Below are 23,541 nucleotides of genomic sequence, written 5' to 3' on the forward strand. Positions count from 1 at the left end.
CACACAAATAACCACCATTTATTGAAAAGCATTTGACAATTTTAATGGGTAAACAGTTAAGACCCATTAACAAGCAGCAAAGAACTTATTTTCACACACACATGTAGTTTCATACTGCCTCAATGAAAGGCTGGGTGCCACTCTGTTGTCCATGTTTTCCTGGCCAAACATTACCTATTGTTTCACAAACAGTTTTTCTGAATTAGCTAACAATTAACACTGACTGCAGCAAACCTGTGCATGCCTTGTTACCTCGAACATGCACTCACTCACCCACACATCCTTTTCATTACATTTACCATTCAAACAAACACTTCCCTTCCTCTTACCTTTTATCCAACAATTGTCAGCAAGTGTGTAGCGAGACATGTCAGGGGTTGTTTTTTTGTTTTGTTTTGTTTTTTGTTTTACAACACTGATTATCTACTAGCAGGAGCTTACATCTCCAAAATTTATTTCTGTTTTCTTTGAAAAAAAAAAAGACCTAACTTAAAAAAAAACACACACACAAAACACAAAAAAACCCAACACACACACACAAACATAATTTCCATTGTTGACAATTCAAACATGCAAGGTATCAGCAAGAAGTCTCTCTCTCTCTCTCTTTCTCTCTCTCCACTTTACTATTCTGGAGAATGAGTGTATAGTTGTGAGCCCTCTATCCTGTTAGGAAACAAAACAAATAATAATAACAGTGAAAGTCTTGTCAGCTCTCCCTTTCATCACAAAAGGTTTTCCTTCCGTATACACACCCACATCACATCCTAAGAGACACTTTTACAGGAGATTTATGAGGAACCACCGCTGGTCTTGCCACAATGCACTTGGTTGAAAAGACGATCTTTTATCACTTGTGACATCAGTCCGTGGATTGCTTCTATCGTAGTCTTGCACCTGTCACACACACACCGAAACTGAGGGTATAGACAACAGCTGAGACATTCTGCATGGCAAACAACAAGTACAATGGAAATATTATGTATGTATCCACTGCCTTCACAATTCACCCATGGCTAAAATATCAAAATGAACACACACACACACAAAAAAAAAAAACACTTGAAAAAAAACCCCAATAAAATAAAGGCAAAAAAAGACTTTTTTATTTCCTGCCGTTTCATCTTAAACAAAAGAGACCATTCCTACTTGACCCATAAAAGTTGCTAGCAAAACAAATGTGCATAAATATAAACATTGTGCAGTCAAGGACATTCATTCATTTTCTTTTTTTTTAATGTGGTACACATTCACATTCACACACATTAACAAAATAATACAGTACAATGAATATTTCATATATAAAGATTAATCCATGTACCTGCACAGATGTAAACAAAATTAATACACTGCAAACATGTACACATACGCACACACTATCATGCACACACACACATGAAAAAAAAAACCAGTTGTGGCACCATCACACACACTGCTGTCTAGGCTCTAACTCTAAGCAGAACCACACACTTAACCGACTGCGAGGTCCCCCTGACAGGCCTGATAGTGCCAGACACTGATAAGTAGGTCAGCTGCTGTGCCTGCTAACCCCTCACTGACCCTTCTTTGTCTTCTTTTAAAGCGTGGCAAATTTGTGCGCCTCTTTTGAGCGGACTTGTGAGCATACTCCCGTTTCTGTGGCATTAATGTTTGCACTGTTGGAAAGATCGGACACTTCTCTTTTAAATGGTGGTAGTACTTTCCTTGGCTGGAAAATATCTTTTAAAATAGCAGTCTTAACTCCCTCCATACGAACGGCGAAAGAGACGACGTTAACAGCGTTTCACTCAAATTACAACCATCAAAATATTACAAGCGGAAGGCTCTTACACTGAAGAGGTGAATGTTGACAAAGAATACGGTGAATGTTGACAAAGAATACCACAATTCTGACGACGGAAGCTAAAGGCTGGGTCATAGAGACACCCACTGGACATCCGAGGGGTCTGTGTAGAGGAGAAGAGAGGACTGGCCGTACTGAGTGAGTTAATTTGAGAGAACTGTACTGACAATTGTGACTGGCGGTGGTGTGGTTTTTTCTTAGCGGAAGTACTGTGAGTTTGGTTTTCCTTCACATTCTATTCTCTCACATTTCTTTCTTCCTGTTTCCTTCCCTCTCTTTCTTTTGTTCTGTTTTCTTCCCTCTTTTTCTCTCCTTCATTCTCTTTTTCTTTCACTGATTCTTTTTCGCCTCCCACCTCCTGTTCTTTGTTTCTCTCTCCCTCTCTCTCTCTCTCTCTCTCATCCTTTCTGTTTGTCTTTCTTATTTCTTTCATTTGTTCTTCCTGTTTCTCTCACTCCCTTCATCCCCACCTCTTTCTCTTCCTACGCCCTTCTTACTTTCATCCCAATCTCTCTCCTTACCCATTCTTCGCGTTTCATCTCTTATTTATGTTTTCTTCTTTCTCTTTCTCATTCTTTTTTTCTTTTATTCTCTCTGCTCACTCCCCTCTCTGACATTTTTTTCTTTTTGCACTTCTTTATTTCTTTCCTCTTCTTCTCTGTCTGTCTTGCACACATATTCTCGACCTCTTTCCTTTTTTTCTTGCTCTCTCAGTTTTGTCTTTCATTCATTCTTTTTTGTGCCATTTCTTTCATTTCCTGTCTTTCTTTTCTTTGTGTTTTTGAATTCTAGTATTGAGCCATCACACTCAGAAGCACTTCATACCGAGCGGTTACATTCATTGTGTAGAATTTGTGAGGAACGCTCCAGGAGAAAAACTGACCCATATGCTGTGATGTGCACAATGGTGGCACTGGAATTAAAAACATTCCATGACATTGATTTAGCCATTGATAAAAGTGACACCCATTCTCGAACCTTGTGTTCAAAGTGTCATAACAGAATTAAGACAATGAAACATCCCCTCATCCACATCACTGAGAAATGCCAAAACACAAATAGACAGTGCTGCTAAACTGTGGGTTGTGTATGACTCTCACTTGTCAGTTAGTGAGTGTCCTGTGTGTTCACAGTTTGAACGTCAGAGCAGGGGAGGCAGACCTGTGAGAAAAGGTGGCAGACCCAAAAAGCAAAAATTAGAACAAGAAATGTGTGATACATCAGTGTTTCTGCTGCACACTTCAACCACAGTGATCCAAAAACAGTGTGAGCCTGCTGTGGTTGATACACATACAGACATACTGGCAGAGAAACAATGTGAGCCTGTGGCTGCTGATGTACACATGTCAACCACAATGACAGAAAGGCACTGGGGGCCGACAGTGGTTGATATTCACACATCAACCCAAGTGAAAGGAAAACAGCATGAGCATGAAGCAGTTGACATAATAAACACATTACCCATACCAGAAAATCAGATCACACAAACCGAGACAGATCCAGACATATCACAAACTTCTTTGGAAGAACCAAAATTTGTTGACACAGCTACATCTCCGTTCAAACAGCTGTTGTGTAGAACCCCCACCCTTAAGAAAAACAAACTGAGACCTGCGCCTGACATAATGCTTCCACTTTTGTGAGAGGAGATTAAGTATCACATACACCTCACAAAAATGTTGGTAGATGAGTCAAGGGACAAAACAACACTGCAATGCAAAACAAAGGGCTAGCCTCTAGCAAGCATGAGATTGGGAAATTGTGATTGAGTCTAAAAGGTGGGAAGCCCCCTGAAGCTGAAGGTTTTTCTCAATTTCAAACCATAAGATCTGCACTTGTGAAACACCAATGCTGCTGAGGTATTCCAACCCACAGAAGACAAAAAATCAGTCCAATTCTTCATAAACTGAAGTGTTTTCGCTTTCAAACCTGTAAAAGTCAGCCTTGGGGACATGATTTTCAAAATCTTGTCATGCGCATCTGCATGTGTGTGTGTGTGTTCAATGCAACTCTCTGTGTGTATGTGAGAAAGAGAAACAGACAGACAGATAGACAAAGAGATTGAGAATGGGGGTCGGGCGGTACATGGGAGAAAGAGTTAAAGTTCGTGTGTGTGCATTTAAAAAAAAAGCAGATGGGCCGTTCTATATCGTTTACCGATGATCTGTCAAAAATGAAAACAAAATGCTCATTCGAAAGAGTCGTTTGTTGATCCCTTGAGAGGTGATCCAGTGACTTGTCAGAGCACCAGAATCGAAGTCAAAAAGTTTCCTAACGGTTGATTTAAGTTGTCCAAATGCCGATAACGAAAGGCGATCCCTACATGGCACGCATTGATATCACTGTGAAAAGCATGCACCCACGCACATGCACACATATGTGGTCGATCACACACACGCACACAGACATGTGAGCGCACGGGCGCACACACACACACACACACACACACACACACATACACTTGCGCGCATGCACAGATAAACATATCAGCTGACAGACAGTGGATCTCCACAACAAAGCCCATGACATGGTAGAAAAACACAAAGAGCTGAACTTTATGCACGAGTGCACGAGGCCATTTCTCACACACTCCCTGTCTCAGACACTGACATCCCAGAGGCAAGTAAGTACATCTCAGATTACATGGCATTTTTCAGAAAACATTTTCCTCATGTCAGAATCACACCCAACCAGCACATGTTAGAAGCTCACTGCATAGATTTTCTACACACATTCAAGCTTGGGGCACTTTGATCTGATTTTCTGACACAACAACAAGATCAGTCATTTTTATCATTTTTTGTTCAAAGCAGGGAGGGGAAGAAACGCATGCCTTCAACAACAAACTTAAAGTCAGTGCCAGAGATGTCAAAAATTCAGCTGAAAAGTTTCAGTTTCAGTTTCACTTTCTCAAGGAGGCGTCACTGCGTTCGGACAAATCCATACACGCTACACCACATCTGTTGAGCAGATGCCTGACCAGCAGCATAACCCAACGCGCTTAGTCAGGCCTTGAGTGCATGCTTACATATTTGTGTACCTATGAAAGTGGATTTCATTTTACGTAATTTCGCCAGAGGACAACACTCTCGTTGCCATGGGTTCTTTTTCAGTGCGCCAAGTGCGTGCTGCACACGGGACCTCGGTTTATCGTCTCATCCGAAAGACTAGACGCTCAGTTTGATTTTCCAGTCAAACTTAGGAGAAAGGGCGAGAGCGGGATTCGAACCCACACCCTCACGGACTCTCTGTATTGGCAGCTGAGCGTCTTAACCATTCTGCCACCTTCCTCCTGGCAGCTGAAAAGCTCTTAAAGAACAAACTGCCATCTACACCCCATACATGTGGCTGTGGTTTTCTTCAATGTGCGCGAATGACTGAATCTGTGTGCCTGTGGAGTACTTGTACAAGTTGCAAAACAGTTGTGTCCCTTAACACGCTACAGCTTCCTTCAGAACTTCCAGCCATCAACATGTGTTAGTGAGAGGCATGCTGATGTATAATGCTGTGCATGGAATGTATTGTCTGTGTCCAGCGAATTTCGTGAGATTAGATTCAGTGTGTTAAAAATGCGTCAAAAGTCAAAATGCATGTGTTAACAAACTGGTGGTAAGCATACCTGCGTTTTTCAAACAGTTATCCTGAGAAAAATAATCAGATGTTAATATTCAAGTTTCCTATCATTTTAAAGCTATGACTGTGCTCTTTCAAACCATACTGTTCATTAAGCGATTGCAATGACAAGCAATGTGTTATAAGAAGTTAAAGAAGAGGTGTTGTTTTCTCCCTGAGGCCACTAGTGCTACCATCTCTCAGAACAGCACACTGGTCTTTCTCCCTCCCAACAGCCTATAATGGCTGGAGGCACAACATGAAAGAGAACTCGTAGCAGTTTGAGCTCTCAGTTCTTCCAAGTTAAAACTCTAACCCTCCCGGCGGTAGCGTGTTATTTTTTGGTGGTGCCTTTCCCCCCTGAGTTGAATGCAGGGTCAAGTTCGCTGCTCAGATGAACTGAACATCAAGCGCTGAACACGTGGGCACAACTGTTGCTGTATTACCCATCCTAACGACTCAACACTCAGCTCATATCGAGACTGACAAACTTTCTGTTGGGCCAAACAGCAAAAGCTGTATCATCAATGGCTTCTATAATGCAATAGGAATTCATTTACAGCTTTGTCCTTTGTGAAGGACTATGACTCTCGAACTAAGAGACAAGATTGCACTGGATTTTAGTGCTGCTGCCTTGGGGGGGCCAGTTGGCCATTGGAGACCACCCCAGTGCTGACTGTCCTAGAACCTTTCGGCTAAGAGAATGGGGATCTAACCTGGGCAAGGCACTCTCCACTATAATCGAATTCTAGCCCAGATAGTCAGGAGAGTAGTCCTCCATTATTTTAAATAATCTAATTCTTCAACAGTACACATGATTGCAATGCAAACAAAGACAAAGGAGCATCAACAAGCTTAAAGCTTATACTGTGCTGACATGCTGTTCTTCAATTTTGCCTCATTCACTGTTGTGATGGTCACAGTCAGACACGACTGACTCTCACTCAGTACTTACCCGTCCTTGGTGGCCTTGGCCAGCTTGTCCTCTGTCTTCTTGTCAGTTGTGTCCATGCCCATCATGAAACCCCCACGACCCAGCTGGGACTCCGACTGCTCCAGCTTCTGAGCCAGGTCGTTGATCTGGCCTGTCGTGTAGTCTGCATTCTGTTCAATCAGTAACATTACATTTGTGGGTTGTTGTTTTTTTGGGGGGTAGGGGTGGGGGGGGGTTATGGTCTGCGCAAGTTGCAGCACAGATGATGTTATTTTGTTAATGAGTTTCAGCTGCAGTCTCTCAAGGAGGCGTCAGAGTGTTTGGACATATCTGTATGCAGTACACCATATCTGCTTGGCAGATACCTGACCAGTAGCATAACCCAACACGCTAGTCAGGCCTCAAGTGCATGCATATATGTGACCCTCCACCACGAAATGAGTCGCTTTGCACCAGAGGTCGATTTTTAGTTATTGGTATATCATAAATCTGCAATAAATGACCTTTACAGCGAAAAAAAAAGTTTGTAAATCGGATGATTCTGTGAAAAGTTATTGTGATTTGAAGTTCTAAAGTCGCGAAAGTAACGAACTGAGAAATCAAGGCCGAAAAGTTTTGGAACATGTTCATAGCAACCACATACTTCTAAGCAAGATATGTTCATGAAATTTGGCACACACATAGTTAGTGGCAATATCCACAATTGCACAAAATTTGGAAGAAAAATATTGAGTGTATTTGATTTTATTCAAATAAGAATTTTCTAATTTTTTTGGAAAGAATTGCAACTGAAGTATTAGTATACTTACTTTTTAATCAGCTCAACATGACTAAAAACCTTCCAGTTTTAAGATCAGTTTTGTTGTGGTGTTGTTTGTGGTCCAATTACTATGAAACTTTTGCTATGTACAGTATGTGTACTAAACTTTATGCCAGATTAGAGGTAAAAAATGCTAAATCATGATGCCGAATCATGTGATTGTTGTAATTCAATGTGCTCACTGGCTTAGTGTGCTTGTGATATTACCATAATCCATACAACAAGCACAACAAAATAACAAAAAAGATCCACACAACAAAACTGCTCATACAAAAGGTACAAGTTCATGTGTGTTTTATCCCAGCATAGCATCAAATGAAATACATTTCATAATCCAAATGAACACTTCAAACACTTCATCTGCAAAGAAAACCTACTTGTCAAACCCATACTTCACACAATAAAGACACACAAACTCATCAAACAAACACTCAATCTGCTAAAAAAAAAAAAAAAAAAAAAAATGTGCAGATATGTGGCACAGGTAATCAATTCTTGTGGTACAAAGTGTCATCAGGGTGGATGGTGTTGATATTGAACCTTCTTCCTCCACTCTTTTTTCTCCACCGGTGGTGTCAGTATGTTCCAAAAATGCATGGTTTATCCTGAAACAGTTTGTTATGTAATACTTCTTTATCTCTTTTCATTTCCTTTGTTTTGAATTATTTTCTATATGTTCTAAAGTTTATTCATTAATGCCTTAAATATCAACAGTAATTTCAGTTTTGTACATTTACATCACAGCTTTCATTCTTTACACAGGACTTTACAAAATGCTTTACTTCTAGTTCTATGTATTTTATCAGAAAATAAAAAAAGAATACACTTATGATATATATATATATATATATATATATATATATATATATCATAATATAATCAGACAAAGCAGTTTACTGATAATAAAAGTATGAAATAGTGATTATTAATGCTGTATCACTATGAGTATCAGTGTGCATATCAGTGTGCATGTGCATGACATGCTGCAATCCATTAAGTTACTTTATGCATAGTGGCATGTCAAGCACATGCACACTTATATCATTTATGTAAATGTCTGTGCAAAAGTTTACAATTCCATACATGTACATCTAGACAAAGTTTGTAAAAAGAAACTAAGTTTGCATACTTCATGGTAAATTTATACTATAAATCATAGTACATTAACAGTTGACTCACTCACTCATAGATAGTTCACCAGCAGACAGTTCTTTAGTTGACAGTGTAGTTAGTTTGGTGGTGTTACCTCTCCTTCTGATGACATGACTTGCCAGCAGTGATATCAGAATTATTCATTGGTGTACAGGCAGGCATATAAAGTACCATGATATCTTTCAGGGCTGAAAAAAAAATTGAACTATTAGTAATACTGTTAGTATTTACTGTTGACACAACTCTATATTTATTTAAAACAACACACACACACACACACACACACACACACACACCAACCTGACACACATTCACATAAAATATCCATTGAAGCAAATTCAGTGAAACTGAAAACTGTTCATAATGTCATGCCCCTGAACCTCCCCTTGCTCAGTTAAATGGTTAAACTGTGAAGGGACAGTGTGTGTGTGTGTGTGTGTGTGTGTGTGTGTGTGTGTGTGTGTGTGTGTGTGTGTGTGTGTGTGTGTGTGTGTGTGTGTGTGTGACTCACTGTGTGACACACATTGTGTATGTATGTGTGTGTGTGTGTGTGTGTGACTCACTGTGTGACACACATTGTGTATGTATGTGTGTGTGTGTGTGTGTGTGTGTGTGTGTGTGTGTGAGTGACATGTATACACACTGTGTCACACATTGTGTGTGTGTGTGTGTGTGTGTGTGTGTGTGTGTGACTCACTGTGTGACACACATTGTGTATGTATGTGTGTGTGTGTGTGTGTGTGTGTGTGTGTGTGTGTGTGTGTGTGTGTGTGTGTGTGAGTGACATGTATACACACTGTGTCACACATTGTGTGTGTGTGTGTGTGTGTGTGTGTGTGTGTGTGTGTGTGTGAGAGAGAGAGATCTTTTAATTTACATTCTGTTAATTTCCTCAGATTCACTTTATTCTTTTAATCATTTTTATTCCACATGTCAAACAGTGAATTCCTGTTCCAATGTAAGACAATAAATCAGTCTTGAGTCAATAATTGTTAAATAAATTATTATCAATTGATTATACCATCATTACATTTCAGTATTTGTCAATGTGGGTAAAATAAGAAAGCTTACCTTCAGACACTTCAGCTATATCCAGTCCCCCAGTCACTTTGCTTGCACATTCCTTGTGTGAGCTGTGAGAAACCCAGGTCTATCACTTCAGTGCAGCAAGTCAGTTTCACTTGCTTCCATGTCAGTCACAACACTGATGGCACCTGGTGCATGTGATTTCGGCAATTACAGGCGAAGGCTTCCAATCTTTCTGTATCTAGTGCAAATGTTGATTCGTCATCTACATCAAAATTAATATTATTGTTGATGAAAACTGAACGACAATCCTGCGTCGTCTGCTTTCGAAATCAGCGTGGCCTTCGTGTTCACTGAGATCGATTTCATGAACGGTCAGTTCCATCAATGAAGTACTGGGTTAGAAACTCACAAATGTCGTCTTCTTCATTGAATGGCAAAATGTGTGCAGCGCAAGTGTATCTTGTCAGGAAATCGCCAAGTCAATCTTGAAAACGTGCTTCCGAACCCTGCGACCATGTTTATTTGAGCTAGCGTGCTGAATGGCTGGTTTCGTCACGTGGCCTCTCTCGGCCAATGACAGAGGGGATTTTCCTTCATAGTGACGCATTGTTTACGTAGTGTATCCTTATTTTGAAAGCGACGATTCGCTCGTAGTTAAAAAATCAACCAATGAGAAGGACATAGATTGAAAGAGACGGACTTGACCTTTAAAACAATGTATGATTCGACCGGTCGATTCCAAGAGATGACGGAGGGCAAGCTTGTCAAAGTTGATCGATTTCGCGAAGTCATAGGCGATCAGAATGACGGGTTAGGCATTTTAAGCACACTTTTAAGGCAAAAGAAGACACAGTTATGCCTAGATACTTCAATATGAGATAAAAGAAAGCCTAAAGTTTACTATGAAGTCAAAATCTGAAAATCGACAACCTGACCCCCACCCGCCTAAAATCGCCGCTAGCGGGAAAGTTGGTCAGGGACAAAGCGACTCATTCCGTGGTGGAGGGTCACATATCTGTGTACCTATCAGAGTGGATTTCTTCCACAGAATTCTGCAAGAGGACAACACTTAAGTTGCACTGGGTTCCTTTTTCAGTGCATCAAATGCATGCTGCACATGGAAACTCATTTTTATTGTCTCATCCAAATGACAAGATGCTCAGTTTCATTTTCCAGTCAAACTTAGAAGAAAGGGCAAGACGGGATTTGAACCCAGACTTGCATGGACACTGCACTGGCTGATAAGCATCTTAACCACTCTGCCACCTACCTACTTTAATAGTAATTCAATCAGCAGTCTGTAAGGGTTTTTTGGGTGTTTTTTTTTCATATTTATACCTTTTCTTCAAATTTTGTTCTGAATAATAATTAAAAAAAAAATAAACATATTTGTGTATTCACACACACACACACATATACTCTCTCTCTCTCTTTCTCTCTCTTATTTGCTCATATGCACATGATATTCACAGTAATAAAAGTAGCTCTGATAACAAAATGGGGAACTACAAGTTAAAGGATTGCATTACAACTGACAATATCTGATGACAACTGTTTTTACACTTATTACAGTTTGAGACAATAAGACCTAAGATAAAACGGTAAAAAAAAAAGCACTGACTGTTAGGAGACTTGAAGAGCTGAGTGTGTTGACCCAGTACTTGTTCCACAAGGAATCCAGCAGTCGCCGATCCATTGACGACTTGAAGTAGGAAATCTCCAGGGAGTAGTAACTGAAGCAGGCATCAAAGTCAACACAGATGGGGTTTTTTAAACTGCTTTTAACACAAATGGCTTCACACAATAAAACACGAAAGCAGCACCTTTGAAGTCTTGTGGAGTTAACTTTTCTTTCACACACTTTAAAGTCATACGTTACATGATCAACAATAATCTTGCAGGCTTCAAACTGAATAAGTGACAATGTGTCTGTCATAAGATTTAGTGTCACATAATAATAGCCAATACATACTGACATGAACAATAACCCCTCCCCCTAAAAAGATTTATAACCCTAATTACAGCACAACTGCTGTTTGGGGGGGTGGGGGGGGAGGAACAACAACAAAAACATGGGACCATCATCAATAAACTTATGTAGAATAAACACAGTGCAATCAACAAACTTACTTTTTACAGTGAACTCCAAAATCTTCAATTTTGCTCAGTGGTATAGACTGGTATTCTGAGGGAGGCTCATCTGGAGGTTTGTATCCCTGCAAACAGTCACCGACATGTTTCAAAATATTTCACCACACTATTCATACTTTAAAAGTAAACCTCATATAATGTTTCAAAATATTTCACCACACTATTCATACACTAAAGTTAATCTCATTTATCAATTTGGGTTTGTTTGTTTTTTGTTCACATACAATGAGAAAGAACAATAAAAATGTAAAATTGCCACATTCTTCCAAATGACCATGAAGTGAGCTTTCATAAATTCATAACAATAACCTTAGTAAATAATGTGGGTTACACACAAACCTCCATAATTATCAGCTCTAGTCTATATCTTGACTCCTTTCTAGTACTTAATTTCCCCAACATTCAGCCACTTCCATGCCATTATTATCATTTTAACAGTTGGTTTTTGAAAGTATTATGCCCCCCGAAACTGACAAAGTATTCATTTAACAAGGACAAATTGCAGACTAGGAGACATGTATAACAAGCAGGAGAACAACCACTTGAAGTGATTCCAATGTTTCATGATGAAATATTTTTGATGACAACTAAAGAATAATTAAGTGACTAAACCAGTTATCTAAAGTGAAATCTAATTCTCCAGAAAGCCATGGAGCAGTCCTATTCTGGCTGCAACCTACAAATACTATCCATAGGTAGGACCACTTAAATTTTGAAATTCAACATATCTAAAAACTAATTACACCATTGGAAAGAACATAAAAAACTAAGTTCACATGCAAATTTTTATTGCATTATACCCAGTAGTTTTTAAGAAAACGGCGTATAAAAATGTGCAAAAATGACATGTTTTGACAGATTTAACAAATTGCTATTTTTAGACTGTCATAAAATTTTAAGATGAAGACTTACCACATTGTTCTTTGCTGTACTTGGTTCCACCAATACCTAGTTTATGCTGAATTTTTTCTGGCCTACTCAAGAACATGCTTAGAGAGAGACAGTGCCTTCAAAATAGCAAAATATTCAGTTTTGTCAAGTGTCGAATGGCCTGATTTCACAGTGATAACATGCTGACTTATAATGCTGATATCTCAGAAAGTTTTCAAGCTACAAAAACATTTCAGATATGTGCATGTTCAAAAAAGCATGTAGAATACAGTTTTTTGGAAGACTTTATGCTATCAGAAATGCAAATAACAATGAAAACAGTCACAAAGTATATGGTTTTTAGTAACAAATGAGCAAGTTTTTTACAATCATGATGATACTATGCTGTAAGATATCACCAGAGTAATTGTAAATGTGCATATTTGACATAACAGAAGTCCAGTCATTTCAGCATCCTTGATTTGCAGTTCCCTTTCTTTTTCACTCAGTTTTGCTTTAAGAAATGACACCTCCTCCGTCGTTCTTAGTTCCTGTGTGATAATGTCCTCATTTTTTTCTTTGCTGCATGCTGGCTCTGGGTCTGAAGTAGGAGGTAGCTGTTTGACAGTTTTTTGCTTCTTCCTGCTGTCTCTGATGACCTCTGCACTTTCAAAAGGAAGTTCTAAAAAATCTTGAAGTGCACTCTCTCCCCCTGGTTTACTTCTGTTTTTACGCAGGCGAGCCTCATCTGCTCTGAGCCTCCCCAGTTTTAATTTGAGCTGTTGGGTTGGTGGCAAATCTCTGACCAGGTGTCATTTATGCAATGTTGCATCCTTTATCCTCAATATCCTAGCTAAGTGACATACTTCAGACACAAGACCAATAGGACAACTGAGTAAAGCCTCACAGTCCTCTACAGTTCCTTTCAAAAGATCTGCACGTGTAATTCCAAACTTCTGACAGGAGGGGCCAGGGAAGATGCATGAATCTTTCCTTTCTTGTAAAAAACATTCAGCACCACTGATCGATTCACACTTGCTGAATTCCTTAACTATTGACACCACATGTGGAAAGGTACACTCTGGGAACAATTTGTGTAGAAAATGTTCCATTTCCCCCCAGGTTTTGTTTTCTTGATGCTTTAACACATTTAACTGCATCAAGAGTTTGTTGTTGGATGGAACCTTGGGTGCTGATGGTGGTCTTCTTCGTCCACTGTGTGCAACAGTCGCCCTTAAGGCTTCATACTGATCATCATCTGAAATACACAGGCATGAAATTTGAGACAGCTCTAATGCTTTAAAATACTTTTTTTTTTTCATTTCATAGATGCTTTTGCATATATATCATTTATATGTGTGTGTGCATGAGTGTGTGATGAATGTGCACTGATACATGATCTACTAATTTCATTACTACTCCACTGTAATGGTTTCACTTAAATTGATGTAAGTTTTATGTAACAACATATCTTAAACTTATTTCATGTTTACTAATCATATAAGTTATCTATTCTTTAAATCATTTACACACACACACACACACACACACACACAAACTAATCCATACTCAGGCAACCTCATGTATGCATGCTACATCAGTTCAACAGACACTAACTCTGTGCATACACTCTTAGTATATAAGATACATACTAATGCGCGCACGCACGCACGCACGCACGCACGCACACACACACACACACACACACAGACGCGTGAAATTGTCTTGGCGTTTGATGACCAGAACAGAAGTGGAAAGATACACGTGTTCCCATGCTGTCCGACGTCGGTCACAATATTAAACCATCAATCCGCTCTCACTAACTCAAAACCCTTGTACAACAAAAAAATTACTGAATAATCTGACACTTCATCTTCTAGATACAGCTGTCGATCGCGGTAAATTTTTGAATAAAAGATCATAATTGTGCTAAAAAAATAACGTGACTGACGAAGCGTTACTGTTCCCAGTTACACATCAACACTGCTGAAGCAAAGTTGTTAGGATTCATCCAAACCCACAAAAATATAAAAAATATGATTTACATTTATTTTCAAAATAAACATATTGAAAAAAAATTTGCTTACAAACCTGTAAGTTGGCGTGTTTTCCATTCTTCAAACGATGATGACGAGCAGACGGCTTCGATCGCCGCCATGGTCGAGCAGCGTTGCGGGATCCGAAATCGGTCACTCGTTTTTCTTCCAAAGCGCGTTCGAGACTCTCTCTTTATAGAAAAAGCCATGAATTGCACTTGAAAGTGCATAGTTTAAACTTTCTTTTCTTGTAATTTGCTCGTGATTTGAAACACTGGTTCGTATGTTATAGGGTCGCAAACATCAGTCTCACACTTTCGCTGCGACTTTCAGATCTACTTTCTGTGAAAACCCCAACAAATTTCTAGCAAATCTAAACTTGAGAATCCTGGCTTGCCAGTGACATAGTTTCTAAATTTATACATGGCCAAACAATGCAGCGCGAAACGATCGAGTGACACACATGTTATTCTGCTCGCGCGGCAAGCACGGTGGAGTCTGTCACCGCAGTAAAAATCGACGCGACACCCTTTGTGTTTAAACGCCCGGCACATACCAGTTTGACTCGAATGATAAAAACAAATACCACAGGAAGATAGATGAAAGAATGAACTTTATTCCAGTATAAGATTGGTGTCATTTAATTAAGTTTGGTAGTGAAACGAGCGAGTTGAAAATGGTCAAATTATGGGTCTGGACTGCGCTGTTAACCACAGCCACAGTGGCCGCGGACCGACCTACTATCCATATCAAAAGCACCTTTGGGTATGTTCTGAATGCACCAATGTTGACTTTTCCTGCTGATATGGTTCTGACTGGGTCAATCTGAAATCAAGTGAAAATGCTTTATTCATTCTATCAACCAACTGCAGCAACCAAAACAAAACATATAGCAACAACAGTGATTATCTACAGAGCACTTGCTGAGCCAACAAAAGCCCAAAATGCTGAAATAAGCAACAAATAAACAAAACACAATTTACAACCGTTCACTGTCACTAAAAGTAATACACAGCAATATATAACAAAAGTTACAAATCATACAATCATTTTGCACAAGAATATTCATGAATATAGTCTGCATTATCAAAATCAAAATGCCTGGTCAAAGCAACCTGTATTTTGCCATTCATCCACACTTAAAACTAAAGTGCTATATTCTGTTTAAAATAAGCAACACACTGACACTGCTCCGGAAGTAAATGATGAGAAATTAATAGAAGCAAATAGTGACATATAAATAATTACATACACAGTCTAAAAAGAACCCACCACAATGGCCACAAAAGGTTCCTGGAACTGCTGGTTCAACATCTGTGTGCTAACATCAATGCCAGACAACCAGCATCCGTAACCTGGATGACTGTGGTACCATCCGATGGCATTTTCCAACCGACCAACCTGTAGAACAAATACATTAAAACATTCATTTTTACTGTATTCACAAACATCTGTTATATTACTTAACACCCACTAACTGCAAATGTGACGCTGTACACGAAAATCATGGATAAGTCGCTGGAGTCAATTTCACACAACACGCTGTAAAGTGACAAGGGATGAAAATGTCAGATTTGATTTTTTTGGTTATTCAGACTCTATAACTCTTTTTCTGTCAAATTTCCTAGTATTATAACGAAATATAAAGTATTAGTGCTTTATTTTGATGTTCTCCCATTGGAAATTGATGGTCAAGAGTGGGAAACAGCGAACTTGTTTGCCCCAATTTTGAACATGATTTCGTTGTGTAATAGACTTATAGAGCGCAACAAAAAACACTCCAGGTTGTAAACAGTCTCTAGTCCTATGTTTACACTGTTCTCAATCTGTCCTTTAGGTTTAGGCGTAGAAATTCAGATTTTAATGTGAGACAGCATGTTTCGAGCAACTTATCCATGATCAAGTTTAGCTGATGCTCTATTCATCACTGATACAGTTTTGATTGCATTCTTGAATTATTTTCTTCTTCTTCTTCTTCTTCCACATTCCCTGAAATTATTTTTAAAAATTAGCACCCTTCTTCTGTCTAAGTCTGCATTATTGTCCCTCTCAGTGTTTTGTAAAAGCCACAATAATTGCTGAAAGTGAGTGACACCATCAGGTTTCTCGAAGACGAAGCACAACAATGGTGGCGGTGAAACTGACAGGCATGCAGATCTCCAAACTGCTCTTGTGAATGGCGAATTTCACCTCTCCAGAACTCACTGAAGCAGTGACAGAGAACTATGGTGGTGACAAACTTGAAGTATCAGAAATTGAAGATTTTAGCAGTGATAATGAAGAAAATCAACCTGTGCCAGTGGAAAATGGGAATGAAGACACTGAATCTGGTAAGTCGGACTTGCTTTTGCCATAGTCGTTCACGAAGCTTTCACTTTGAATGTTTATTTGACGTGTTTTCAAAACTATATGTGAAGTTATGGCGAACTTGAAATCCTTAGATGGATAGAATAATGTGTATCACTTAACATCTGTAAATAATAACAAAACCAGTCGGAGAAATTCATCAAAAAACAAGTGACAATGCTGATAAGGTTGATGCTATTTTTAGCAACAAAGTGCCAAGGCAAAAGCAAAAGTTGGGAAAACTGTTCACTAACAGTCAAAGATTATCAAAAACTATGGCACGTTTTCACACTTTGATGAAGGTGCTTGAGACTTTTAACGTGTATAAGTGATGGGTCTGTTGTGTGTGTGTGTGTGTGTGTGTGTGTGTGTGTGTGTGTGTGTGATGATGATGATTGTGTGTGCGTGTGCGTGTGTGTGTGTGTGTATTGTGTGTGTGTATTGTGTGTGTGTATTGTGTGTGTGTGTGTGTGTGTGTGTGTGTGTGTGTGTGTGTGCATACATGATAATTATCAAATTGTGTGTGTGTGTATTTGTATGCATAAATGATAACATGTGAGTGTGTGTGTGCACAAACATGTGAGTGTATGTGTGTGTGTGTGTGTGTGTGTGTGTGTGCACGTGTGTGTCTGTGCATACTTAATGATAATTAAATTGTGTGTGTGTGTGTTTGTGTGTATGCATGTATGCATACATGATTCCATGTGTTCATGTGTGTGCGTGATATGGATCTTTTTATTTAGCTAATGTGTGTGGGGTGTGTGAAGATGGTGTGTGTGTGTGTGTGTGTGTGTGTGTGTGTGTGTGTGTGTGTGTGTGTGTGTGTGTGTGTGTGTGTGTGTGTGTGTGTGTGTGTGTGTGTGTTAGTAAGTGTGTTTGTGAGTGAGTGCATGTGTTCATACTTGATTTGTGTGTGTGTGTGTGTGTGCGTGTGTGCTTGATTTTTTTTTTTCCAAATATTATCAGTTTCATATTTGACAGATATGTATAATGTAATTTATTATGGGTCAGGACAGGAATGTCAGACCCCTGCCGGAGTCTGCACTAGTTGGGTCACGGTTAAGTATGTGTAATTAAATGTAATTTATTATGGGTCTCATTTACTGGATGTCTTTTCACTTATGCTAACTAATTATGTGCATACGTTTTTTTCAGTGGATGAGGCTGAAGGCAGTGTGACAGTCCACCCAGTCATTACCCAGATGAACATCTGTGACACATGAGGCAGCCCACCACCCCACCTCATGAACCTCTGCCCATTATTGGCCAAACGGTCGCAGTGAGCAAAAACAGTTCTTATTCACCGAGATCTGGGAGTTTGTTCGCCCAGAGAAGATAGATCTGGTCTGTTCTCAGCATGTCAGCTTCAAATCCTCAAAGATTATCCCTTTCCAATCTCTACTTATGCCCCCTTCCCAAGTCTGCCAAAACCATTCACCAGCCAGGCCACACCACCCTCCTCCAAGTCTCCGGGCAGACCAAAGAAACAAAACAGAAACAGGAACATAGAAGAAAAATCACATGTGACTCACTGACTTAATAAGGTTAATTGTGTCCCAGGTTAAAAGTGTGTGGACAAAACTGGTGAATACTACTATGTTGTTTTGTGCTGTCACCTGCCTGTCTTCATTAACACTGTTGTACATGTATTATCAGGTGTGTCACCACAGGTATCACATATCTAAATATATATATAAACAAACTGATGCAGATCAAAGTTCAAGCATTCTTGTACTTTTCAGAAAGTTTGGAGTGATTGTCAATTACGCTTGCAGGTTTTCTTCTATAATTTTTGTGGAAGAGTGAATCCGTGAACTGCGCATTCATTTTTCAATGTTTTAGCCCAGGGAGCATGCTTTTGAGACAATGTTTTAACTAAACAGCAATTATTTGATGTCACTGAGTAAATTCCAAAGTTCTCTAAAAGTCATTCTTGACATTTTGGTGCCATTCACTTGCTGGGGAAAATTCATATTAAAAAGTTACAGCTATGTGAACTGAATGTTCATAAACTTTAAACTAAATTTTCTCAGAAGTATATATCATTATATGTGATCATCATGAGACTCAAATGCATGTATCTCAGAAACTAATAAAGATAACTTAATTCTGTTTTCTGTGTTCTATTCAGAATTCTCTTTACTTTCAGATAAAAGAGTAGTATCATTTTTGTGAATTTTGACCATTATCCATGATTTTTGCGTGCATCATCACAAATGTTATATTTGGGCTGATAGTGGTAACAGATTACAAACATAATCACTGTATACTGATTTTATAATAGTATAGAAATATTACAAAACAAAGTCAGATCAATAAACTTATTTTAAAGAATTCATACATAACACTGAGTATATGAAATGACAGTTTACAGATTCATCCTACAAAAAGTAAATGAAAATATAATGGTCACCTCCTTCTCTCCTTGCTTTTCATGTAGTTTAATGTTCACTTATCATCATTAATAGTAGCATTATTATTATTATCATTATAAGCATTTACGCCTAATCTTGAAAATAAGCCCTAGGCGTTTACAAATGGAACACATATATAAATATCAAAAAGGAACAAGAGAGGCAAGGCCTTCAAGACTCACTTGTGATACACTTTTTCTTTTAAATCTAATCGTTAAAATGTGTTCTGTATTTGTTATTATAAAGCTTTGGGTTAAAAAAAAAAAAAAAAAAAAGAAAGAAAAAAGAAATAAAAGTCCTGACAGCAGATTCGAACCCCGCGTGTTCGGGTGAGAAGTAACTGTCTTACCCATTACACTATCGTGGCTCCTTAACTGATGTTCAAAAATCAAATATTTAAACATGCTTTTTTAAGGGCGATAAATCGATTGCGGTATTCGCAGTAAGAACGCAGTTTAAATCATATTATTCTGGTGTATCTTGGGCATTCAAAAAATCTTTAAGAGCAATTAAAAATTCTCCTAAGTCCGGGGTAAAGGAGACGTGGCCATCGCCACAATCACACCGCAACATTTAGCCATTTTCTCTGGATCTAGATAAATGTACAAGTTTAGTTACACCCGCCGGGAATGTACGACACGGTCAATTCAATTTCTCTTTTATGTTCAATCTAGTTTTATAACTTACAGTTGATATGAAAGTTGAGTATTTTGTTAAACTAATAACATGTAGAGCCAAGTACAAGTACTTCTAAACGTCGTATGAAGTGAAAAGGACTTAATTTTGAGAAAAGTCAAGACTGGAAATTTTTACGTTTCATCAAGGGTTTATTATTTACAACTGTGTACAACTGATTTTGTTGATATTTTTATGGCAGTTTGGGGCATAATCCAGTAAGTGATGAGGCGTTCACAAATCTTTCTCTGAATAAATATTTATCGGTCTCCTTCTCCAACTTTCAATCACATATTATCGTGTACTGTCCATTGAATATAGGATTGAACGGGCAGGTCAACAACTTGAAACAAAATGGCATTCTTCGCGTTCACGAGGAATATGAGCAAGCGCTTTGAATATAAATATGTGTACGCAATTGATTTTTGCCCATGACCTTCAGGACTCAGCCAATAGATCTATAAAGTCCGCTCGTAGTATTGATTTTAGTATTTTCCAAAAAAGGCCACTTGGTCGAATGAACATCGTGAAAGCCCTGTACACTGACAGTAAAACACACAAGCTTTTTATGTATTGAGTATAATTTCAAAATGTAATGTTTGTATTTGTATTTGTATTTCTTTTTATCACAACAGATTTCTCTGTGTGAAATTCGGGCTGCTCTCCCCAGGGAGAGTGCGTCGCTACACTACAGCGCCACCCATTTTTTTTGTATTTTTTCCTGTGTGCAGTTTTGTTTGTTTTTCCTATCGAAGTGGATTTTTCTACAGAATTTTGCCAGGAACAACCCTTTTGTTGCTGTGGGTTCTTTTACGTGCGCTAAGTGCATGCTGCACACGGGACCTCGGTTTATCGTCTCATCCGAATGACTAGCATCCTGACCACCACTCAAGGTCTAGTGGAGGGGGAGAAAATATCGGCGGCTGAGCCGTGATTCGAACCAGCGCGCTCAGATTCTCTCGCTTCCTAGGCGGACGCGTTACCTCTAGGCCATCACTCCACGAGTAGAAAGATCAGTTTAAAGTAAATTAACCCCCCTAGCATTAATTACAGATTAATTTCCCTTTTTTACTATCTGCACCAAAGACATGCACCAGAAATATAACTTCCATGCTTAGCAAAAGAAGTTCCTGTTTGAACAAAAAATGATAAAAATGACTGATCTTGTTGTTGTGTCAGAAAATCAGATCAAAGTGCCAAGTTTAGAGAATTAAAAAAAAGAGAAATATAACAGTAAATTCAGTTTGCATATAATTTGGCTTTTTATTTTTTATTTTTTTTGTGCCCATCCCAGAGGTGCAATATTGTTTTAAACAAGATGACTGGAAAGAACTGAATTTTTCCTATTTTTATGCCAAATTTGGTGTCAACTGACAAAGTATTTGCAGAGAAAATGTCAATGTTAAAGTTTACCACAGACACACACACACAGACAACCGCACACCGGGTTAAAACACAGACTCACTTTGTTTACACAAGTGAGTCAAAAATTGAACACAAGATACAAAACATCACTGAAAACTATTCATCCACCCCACCCCCACCCACCGCCATACAAGCACATGTGCACGCACACACACAAGTCATAGCACACATGACACAATCATAAATAGTACACAATCAAAAATACCAACAACAAATTCTGAAACTATCAAAACTCACTCACTCACAAACAGTCATTTTAGTTCATAATGGAAACGGATGAGCTGTTGAGAATTAACCAGGAGGGGGAAAGGTGGGTCTTCACACTGGATTTGAAAGACTGCAGCTAAGATGCATGACGGAGAGGCTGAGGAAGTTGATTCCAAAGAAAGGGGGCTTGGAATTAAAAACTGCGTTGGCCTTGACATCTAAATCATGGCATCTGGACTTGTTAAATCCAAAGCCCAACCATCTACCCACCACACATTTGACAAAAATTTTAATCAACCATGGCACAATGTAAAACACAACTGACCTGTTTGGCAGCTTCAGTGTAGGAAGCCATGTACTCATAGGCCTGAGCCTGGGCATTAACTCTGGTCTCTGTGCCCTCCACTGGCAATGCCACACCATCCATGACAATCATGGTGTTGCCATCCACTTTGCCCAGTAACAGACCCATCACCTCCAGATTGCCACCAGAGCGGGCATGCATCACCATTTTCAGGAGAGCCAAGGCGGAGATTTTTATGTGCTTGAAGTAGTGAGGACTGAAACATAATTGTACCGTAACTCTTAACAGAAGCTCAAATATTGTCAACATCTATATGAACAGGTGAATCAACAAGTAAGAGCTAAAAGCAATTTTCAAAATGCATCACCTTTGATACATACTATAAATGGGTGGTTCATTTGGCGTGACTAAATGTTAGAATGATGATTTGCGGACAGGAGGGCATTTGGGGGTAGCTGAAGAGCTAAATGTATCCAGCAAATGAGAGAAAGCAGAGCAGGAGATGAAGTATATAGCTCTGTGGGTGACCTAGTGTTGACAAAGCATCCACACGATGGCAGGGAAGAAGAGAGAGAGTGATGAAGTGCGTGAACAGTTTCATGTGAACTGTGAATTTTGTGTACAGTATCATAAGTATGGTTTTAGAAAAGCACACTCGCATTGATCAAACTGCTATTGTCTGCAGGTGAACTTATGAACAGTGCCCCCACCCCACTGCACTGTGGGCCAACTGGGTCCCTGTTAACCTCTTCCATACTGTCTGAAACTGAGTATAGAGTGTGTGTGTAGCACAGGCAGGAGTTGCAACTGAAGGATGTGCATACATGTGCATAAAATCATTGTGTTGAATGAACTTCTATCAGAATTCCATAGTGTGTTCATTTTCCTTTCAGAAAAAATATGGGTTATGTATACTTTCTTCCAGTACTTAATGTACTAAAACTTTTTTTTAATTATTACCCTCCGCAACCAAAAAAACATCTGTCAAATAAGAAGCACAAGTCAAAATAATACCCGTTCCAGCACTGAGGTTAACCATGTCAATACAGCACACAAAAAAAAAGTATTCAAAAAAAAGATTTAACCCATTCTGTGCCAGAGAATTTTGAACTGAAAAAAAAATGTCCTCTCCCTTTATCAGGGAATTATGAGGATTCAAAGGTCATGGTTTTCTGTTGTTGGTTTTTTTACATTCTAGCACAAAAACTATGCAAGATACGGAACGAAAGTAAACACTCTTATGAAGTAAAATAGCATGAATTCTAAATCTGGGCTTTTCCCCCAATTATTTTGAATCTATATAACTGTTCAGCCATTTCAAAGTGAGGATAATAATTTTCATTTATTAAAAAAGTCTATTTCAACATCCTCAGAATGACACGCAGAAAGAAAAACAAAACACAACCAGAAATAGCATGCTTATTGTCTGATATATCATCTGTAAAAGAAAATTAAAAAAAAATTATAACTAAGTTCATATTTCATGATAACAATCACAACACTTGTAATAGTTCTAATCATGTGTGAATAAATGGTCCCAGCAACAACATACACAGGTTCAGTCAAAATAAAAAGTCGATCATGTTCTCAGAGAGTGAGCCATCAAGCTTTTCTTACACCTAAGAGCGTCCCCCTTTGGAGGAGAGTGTGCTTTGATCATGTTCTATTACTTCTGGTTGTAACTGATCTCATAAAGCATCTGCTGTGCATCCAGTTTGTCTCT

General features: G+C 38.8%; 1 protein-coding gene across 1 annotated transcript in view; it reads right to left on the reverse strand.

The window, feature by feature from the left end:
• Positions 1-21: 21 nt before the first annotated feature.
• The window catches only part of LOC143279952 (COP9 signalosome complex subunit 5-like), a 25,818-nt gene continuing 2,298 nt past the window's right edge, over positions 22-23,541 (reverse strand). The window contains exons 2-8 of the mRNA XM_076584325.1: positions 21,840-22,074; positions 15,720-15,848; positions 15,207-15,272; positions 11,521-11,606; positions 11,012-11,123; positions 6,411-6,559; positions 22-897 (exon numbers count right to left, since the gene is read on the reverse strand). Of these exons, the coding sequence (XP_076440440.1) occupies positions 792-897; positions 6,411-6,559; positions 11,012-11,123; positions 11,521-11,606; positions 15,207-15,272; positions 15,720-15,848; positions 21,840-22,074 (883 nt within the window). The 3' untranslated portion in view covers positions 22-791. The remainder of the gene's footprint in view (positions 898-6,410; positions 6,560-11,011; positions 11,124-11,520; positions 11,607-15,206; positions 15,273-15,719; positions 15,849-21,839; positions 22,075-23,541) is intronic.

This window comes from Babylonia areolata, chromosome 3, assembly GCF_041734735.1.
Source record: "Babylonia areolata isolate BAREFJ2019XMU chromosome 3, ASM4173473v1, whole genome shotgun sequence".
Lineage (NCBI taxonomy): Eukaryota > Metazoa > Mollusca > Gastropoda > Neogastropoda > Buccinidae > Babylonia > Babylonia areolata.